Source organism: Myotis yumanensis, unplaced genomic scaffold (assembly GCF_028538775.1).
Source record: "Myotis yumanensis isolate MYYU_CA2020_CCGP unplaced genomic scaffold, mMyoYum1.0.hap1 SCAF_1, whole genome shotgun sequence".
In the NCBI taxonomy this organism is placed as follows: Eukaryota; Metazoa; Chordata; class Mammalia; order Chiroptera; family Vespertilionidae; genus Myotis; species Myotis yumanensis.
Window position 1 is genome coordinate 80,878,334 of NW_027223752.1, and position 7,925 is coordinate 80,886,258.

The 7,925-nt window shown below is 42.7% G+C and overlaps 1 protein-coding gene across 1 annotated transcript; it reads left to right on the forward strand.

Annotated features, from left to right (window-relative positions):
* Nucleotides 1-2,384: 2,384 nt before the first annotated feature.
* Nucleotides 2,385-2,849, forward strand: RNASE2 (ribonuclease A family member 2). Its single transcript, XM_070406277.1, has one exon. The coding sequence runs from the start codon at nt 2,385-2,387 to the stop codon at nt 2,847-2,849; it is 465 nt and encodes a 154-aa protein (XP_070262378.1).
* The last annotated feature ends 5,076 nt before the right edge of the window (nt 2,850-7,925 follow it).

Here is a 7,925-nt window from a genome sequence, read left to right on the forward strand (position 1 = left end):
GTGAGGTTGGGACAGATAATGGAGACCAGTATAGACTGATGAACAGGGGTAGATGCAGAGGCAGAGCAACATTGAACAGACTGTCAAACTACAGTTTCCTGGGAATCTGTCAAACTACAGTTTCCCAGGGAATCCTGGGGAGGGTTTGGGGGGGAATTAAGAGATCAACCAAAGGACTTATATGCATGCATATAAGATTAACCAATGGACACAAGACACTGGGGGGGTAGGGGTCGGGGGAATGACAAGGGGGGAGAAAAGAGACATATGTAATACTCTTTTTAATACTTTAAGAAATAAAAATTATTTTTAAAAATTTTTTTAAAAAAAGAAGTCCTCTCCAATAGATCTTGAATATCAAACTAGATTTTCTGTACTAGTCCTGGAGGAAGAAAAAAAAAAGAGCAGTTGAAATGTCTAGATGAAAGCTGTAGGCAAAACATCCAGAAAAATCATAGGAGGTGTGCTCTGAATACAATTTTAAAGGAAAAGCATGGTTGCAAATTGGTAGGGTGCTATGTGAGTAGCAACTCAGGACACTTGTAACAAGACTGATAGGTCATAAAAGCATTGTCCACAGGAGCCAGGCAGGAGCCATCACTGAGTGAACAGACAGGACGTGAATCAGGAGGGAGCAGTAGGAGACCCCTGCACAATTGCTCTCTTCAACAGACTTAGTTGCTGACTCAGCTCTAATTGATTCATTATGGTAATGGAAACTCAGTGCACCAATCCTGATTTTTACAAATAAGATAGACATGCAAATTTATGTGAACTCTACCAGTTTGAAAAGTGAACATCAAAAATCCACTATTATAAGGAACACTGAATGTGCTGATCAGAACAGGTTTTTGACCAGATACACTCCTGTGACTGCAGTATATGCCTTTTACCTCATAATATAGACACTGGGTTACAGGACTTTCTACCTAATGTGGCTGTCAGCAACACAGAGGAGTGACTCTACATCTAATGCAATTTTACATCTTCGTCACTTATGAAAATTATTTCCATAAAGCATACATTATAAAAATATCTGTAATGGTGACAATAAAAAATTTAGTGATCTAAAAAAAAACTGCCTCATGATAAAATATATTAATGAATTTCAGCAAGAAGAAGATTTAAGGCTGAGTGTTACTAGCTCTGCACGTGGTCCTGACCAGGTCACCACTATGTCCTTATTGACATAACAACATCAAGAATCAAAATATCGAATTTCCAAATAACAGGAATAAAGGAAGGTAATAAAAAATGATGTGAATCTTTTTGTTGAAAGGGTATATGATACCCTTTAAGTGTTGAGTAAAGTTTTCTAACCTACACGTTTGACCAGAAATTTAACACCTTTTTACTATGAGGCTTGCTCCACTGGGATGTCCGTCCGCTCTCTGCACAATTTCCTTTAAATGTCACTACATGCTTACTCTGGAGCAGATTCTACAGAAAGACTTTCCCCTGGTTGTTTTCAAGTTATAACACTTCACAGAAAGTGAACAAAAAAATCAAGCCATGTGTTAAAACATGTGAAAGTGAATCTCATACAAGGGGAGCAAACAACAAACCTCAAGGATATGTAAGAAACTACACCTTCAGGATTTTAAGCAGCAAGGAACTCAGAGCTCAAGGTGGCAGCACAGAGAGGTGATGAGATGGCTGAGGGGGAACAGGGAGATCACTCAGTGAAGGGGACCTGGGTTCCCCCTGTGCAGACAGCTCTTGGGCTCCCTTTGTTCTGAGAACTAGGCCTGCCTTTCTGTACTTCAGTCCATCAGTGCCCTCACCAAGTTGAGTTCTAAAATCTATGGCCATTCTGTAGCCAGTGGGCAGTTTTCCCTACAGAAACCAGAGGCACGGGCAGAGCTCTGCTCTGCAGGAACTCTTGCCATTAGAGTTGTACCACAGAAGCAGCAGCCAGCTGTCCTGGGGTATGTGTTCATCAGCAGAGGACAAAACAAGAGGCTCATTGCAAAACTGGGCCATGTGCCAATCTGTGGGATTCTGCGATCTTAGATTCAAACCCCTCCTGGCTCTGCTGGCCCCACCCACAGGGGCTGCTCTATATCTTCAGTCCACAGGACAGAGGAGACCAGCTGCCCCTGAGACCCGGGACCACCAGCTGGATCTGTTCTCACAGCAGCCACAGCACTGGACTGGGTAAGACAATGACCCCCTCCTGGGGTTGGGACAGGAGGACCAGTGATGGGACAGCAACTGCCAGGGGACTGAGCTTGGGCTAGTACCCAGGACACAAGACAGACTTGGGGGGCTGAAGGGAAAGGAAATAGGACCTTGGTGACAGCAGGGGCCCTTCAGGGTGACAGATGAAGGGGCATGTCACACTGGGCAGGGATGGAGGAGATGCTTCTCTTTTGACAGGAAACATGGTTCCAACACAGCGGGATTCCCAGCTTTGTCTCCTTCTGCTGCTGGGGCTCATGGGAATGGTGATCTCCTTCCATGCCCCACCTGGGGGTCTAAGCTGGGCTCAGTGGTTTGAAGTTCAACACGTAAACATGACCAATGCTCACTGCACCATTGCAATGCAGCCGATTAACCGCCTTAATTATGTGAGTTTCCAGAGGCCGTGCAAAGGCCAAAATACTTTCATCCACACATCGCTTGCTGCTGTTGTTAATCTCTGTTCCGGGACAAATATAACCTGCCGTAATAGGGTTGATAAAAATTGCTATAGAAGCCGAGTTGCAGTGAATCTTACCTACTGCAACCTCACAGGACCGGCACGACATTATAATCAGTGCCAATACCAGCAAGTAGCCTTACTGAGAAACTACAGTGTTGCCTGTGACAGTGGACACATTCCAGTTCACTTCGATAGAATCATCTAAGCTCTGTGCCCGCAGTCACAGCCATGGTCCCATGCCGCCATCCACCCTGGATATCAGCACCAGTCTCACCACCAGCCCACAACCCCTTTAAGCTCTGCTGCGCTGCAGCTCCTGTGCACCTGCAATAAACTCCTTTGCAGAATGACCTACCAGTCTCTGTGTCTGTTTGTGCCCCTCTGCTGTCATGTAGACACATCTGATCAAGAGAATGTTTCCCTTCCTCTCATATGAGATCTGAGGTACATAGAGAGGCATGAGTGTAAGAGGCTCCTTGTAAAATGAAGTGACTCAGAATATCCTCCCTCTCTGCCTCACATTGAAAACCTGAAGCTTCAACTGACCTGTGTATTTCCATCCCAAGAGGTAAATGGGCCCAGTTGAGTAAATAGGAAGCAAATGCCTTTGATTCTGTCTGATTAAGGAGCAATAAATTATGAGAAATGCAAACTTGTTTGTTGTAATCCAAAACAGGGATAAAATACCACGTGTGATTTTTAGCTACGGAGATATTTTTCTGTAAAAGAGCACATCAATTCCACAGGTATTACTGGTTACACTAGGGCTGGATCCTGGGTCCAATGTGGAATGAGATCACCTGTTCAGGTAGTATATTCACAGGTTCTAGTGCTGCCTAGAGAAGATAGGAAATCTTCCCTGGCAATTTCTATGTCCTGAAAAAGGGAACAGCTGGTCCCGTGATTGTGGAAGGGCAGGGAGGGAGCACACAATTGGGATGTCTCAGGATGAGGATGCTCTTTCCCATTTTAGCCTCCACTGCTGCCCCCATGGGGGAATCAGTGGCTCATTCACACTCAAGTCAGGAAGGAGCACAGGCTCCAGGATTTGGGGCTTGAAGAGCCACAGAGAGAAGGACTGGATAATGAGATCCCCTTTCCCGCTTCCATCACAGGGCTGCACTCAGGAATGAATGAGGAGCAGTAAGGGAAATTCCTTAAGAACTGTGGTCAGCAGCAGCATTCATGTGATTGTATGATGGGGGAGGGGGTGTCTTTTTGGAGTGTCTGACTTAGGCTAGAGCCGAGGTGACATCTCATCAAATCTGCACTTCTGTTCTTGGCACTGGGAGTCCTCAACTCCCTTTTCAAGGCCCTCAGAGATGGTTCCCATTCCAAGCACTACTCCACAATGACTTACATCTTGCTCTTATTGGTACTACAGCCAGCAGCTGCATTTGAGCATTTTCCCAGAGAAGCCTTGGTGGTTTTGCACTTCCATGTGTGTTGTTGACTGAAGGTATTACACAGGGGCCCTGGGCTTGGGAAGTTGCCATGCTCAACAGAATCTATTGGCTTTAGGTAAAATAAGTCGTGGCATAACTGTATTCCTTCTTCATAGAGACACAGAACAGCAGAAGGGGGAGACTGAACACAGCAAAGATGGAATCACTATCCTGTGAAGGACATGGTCTCTTCAGTCACCAGTTCACATGACTTTCCCAGTCTAGGACCAGCATCTTCCACACCTCAGAAGAGGGGTGATCAATCACCCACCTGCCCCAACCTCCCTCTGTATTCATTCCTTCTCCCAGTCATTTCTTCTTTCATCAGGATATATCTGTTGAATATGTTTTGTGTTCCAGACACTATTATAGGTACTAATCATGCAAAGCAAACAAAGACAGGTTTCTTCTCTCATGGTGCCACATTATCCTGGGACTAAGTGGTAAACATATAAGGTTACTTTTCCTCCTGATAAGTGTCAGGAAAAAAAAAATAAGACAGAGCAATGTGATGGAAACAGTTTGGATGTGTCATGGAAGTGACAGCAGGGAGTAGGCAGGCAAGGCCTGTAAAGGGCAACAAAATCTGAGCAAGATGAGAAGCAGTTGGTCATGCAGTGACCAGGAGGAAAATCACCCCAGCAGAGAAAAGAGCACATTCAAAATTCCTAAGATAGTCACAGATTTAGCATGTTGGAAAAATAAAAGTCTAGTCTGATAGGACTAGAGCATTAATAACCATGAACATTAATGATGGATTTTATGAGATTCAGACCCTTCAGGGCTGAGGAGACCTGGGTAAAGAGGGTTTTTTAATTGAGAATCAAATGAAATGTTTAAATAATAGGCTGAAATAACCTGAGATTAATTTGGCTGCTGTGCTAAAAATGAATGTATACTCATACATTTTTGATAGTGCAATTGATGGTTCTTTCTATTCAGATTTAACCTATTGGAATTAATAATTATTCAAAGTGTGCATACATTTTGGGGTGACACCCTGTATGTATTTCCTCACTCCTTCCCTGGGATGTAACTCTGATGGATTCAGATCTAAATTCTATCTCTTTCTGATTTCTCTAAAGGATCCTGACCCTCACTTAATCCTTATAACATCATATACATTCCTAAAATATATTAATTTTCTGTCTATACCTATGCATTCCATTTTGATCATATTGCATTTAACAAAGAACAATTGAAAAATGGTTATGAAAGGTCCTAATAGATCAAGAGTCCCAACATCCTCTAAAGAATGGGGGAGGCCCCGCCTGTGTAACTCAGTGGTTGAGCATCAACCTACAAACCAGGAGGTTACAGTTTGATTCCCAGCCAGGACACATGCCCAGGTTTCAGGCTTAATCACTAGTACGGGGCAGTCAGGAGGCAGCCAATCAATGATTCTTTCTCATTGATGTTTCTATCTCTCTCTCTCCCTCTCCCTTCCTCTCTGAAATCAATAGATAATCAATAAAAATATTTTTTTTAAAGAATGGTGGAAATTTAAGAGGGAAAAAGGCCAAATATCCCTAAAGAAAGAAGGTCCACACTCTACTTTAGTGACTGTTCTCCTGTCTGATCCTCTTGTTCTCGTAAGTGCTTCTCAACTCTACCATAAACTTCTTCACATTCCTTGATATAGAACTTTCTCCCTTTCTCTAGCTGGAAGGAAGAGGTGGATTGACTAATACATATATTTTATTCTGTGTAGGTGTGTTCTCTATACTTATTCTTATATCATTACTTAAAGCTCCACAGTTAAAAGTATGAATATTTAGAGTAAAATCTTAAGTCACTTTTTATAACTTTGACTCAGAAAAATATTTTAAATTCCTCCATGAAAACAGTCCATCGTTATATATACTTCCTGGCGCACAAGGTCCTACATTGAATGCCTGTCTAAGTTTCTCATCTCTGTGCCTTGATCTGGTTTCTCATCGTCTCACTGGTGGACCAAATGGAAGGAGGGAGTGTATACTGAGACTCAAAAAGACAGCTACAGACCAGACACCATCTCTTCAGTAAACATCAAGCTCCTATGACAACCTCAGAGCAGTGAGGCTTTGGGAATGCAGAGATAAAGTGAGGAGGCTCCTACTGCTTCAGGGGATCTAACAATGACTGAGAATCCCAAACAGGTCATGTTTGAAGGGTCCGTTCCCTTAGTTATGGATACCCACAGCAGAAGCAAAACCTAAGTCTCTTATCTCCCTCTCTTGTCCTGGAGCACAGACATTGTGGAAAGACGCCATACAAGTCTGAGCCATAATAAACACACATGATTTCCTTGGACAAATTGCCTATAAGGAATCCTTTTATGACATTATTTCACAGTGTATGTCTACATTTATGATTGCGGTATTGGGCTATGAAATGACTTCAACTAAAAGAATAGAATTCTCAGAACAAGGAGCTGTAAGATTTAGTCCAGATTTTTCACTACCTGGCTACAGAATTTTGGAAGATCATTCCAACATGCTGTTCTTCCTCTACAAATAATGGGCTTGTATTAATGGTCTTCCAGCCTAGATACTTTGAAGTTCTTTGAGTCTGTAAGGGAGGAATAATTTTCTGTGTTTAGTTGCTTATGTTATTGCAGATGTGTAATTGTGTAGTATTTTAAGTACATATTTGTAAATTATTCAATTATTTAAATTGGCTTTTTCTTATAAGATCTGTGAATTTGATAATGAAACAATTTCATATGCACATTTTATTACTTTAAGACTCCACAGTAAAAAATAATAATAAAAATAAAGAAAGAAATAAAAAGTTTAAAAAACTCCACAGTAAAATTTAAATGTATTTTCAGTAGGGAGGCTATTTTGGTCTCACCCTCAGAACTAACTTTGCATTGGGTGAGACAAAACAAAATAGCACAAAAGCTTAAGGTTTTATTTCAGGAATACCTAGAAGAGATGGTGAGACCATCTGGGTTAGTGGACTTGTGGGAAACCTGGAGAAATCAGTCACTCATCAAGTGCAAATGTATCAGATACCCCTGGAACAGGAAGCCCTTTTCTTCTTTCTTTAAACTGCCTCTAGCCTAGTAGAAAAGCAAGCGGGTAAACATTATCTTCAAAAGAAGCCATGGGTGAGTGGTGATACATAGAGCCCACACTCAGGTCACTCAATCTGTCTCATTGGAATATTTCAAAAGAGTCCCTTAGGACCAATAGCCAACCTTCTTTCACAACAAGTTACCTGATCAAACGTTATAAACAAACCCATGAGGAGCCCTTTCTGCCCACATGCTTGTGGAATGCCACCTGTGCAAAACTATGACTAAATATTTTCTATTACAATCACCTGGGAAGCTTTTCATACTAGGGATTCTTGGGCTCCGCTCCAGATATACTGACACGGAATGTCTGGATGTAGAGCTCGGGATTCAGTGCTTCCAGATCTTTCTTCAGGTGGTTCTGACATAACCTGTCCCAGCCTGACATTTGAGGCCTACTTTTTTCTGACCCTGACTTCAGAAGCCTGTGGTGGAATTGGTAATGTCTTGTTATTGGGACTACTCCAAGGTGAGAGGAAGTGGAGGTACCATTTACCTTGGAGCCCAAGGTAATTCCAGCTACAAAGATTTCTAATCAAGTACCTGTAACTTAGGATAGGCCTGAGATACCTTGACCCAATCGGTACCTGAGTGCACACAACTGACCTACCTGTTGAGGCATTTTCGGGTTTTTGTTTTTACACCTCTCCTCCTTCCTTTCCTTTCTCCATGTCCCGCCCTGTACCCCGACCTCATCCAAGCAGCTTACTCCTTCAGTCCCCCAGGATGCCCCTAGGCAGGGTCTTATCTTCGTGGCCCGATTCTCTGCTCATCC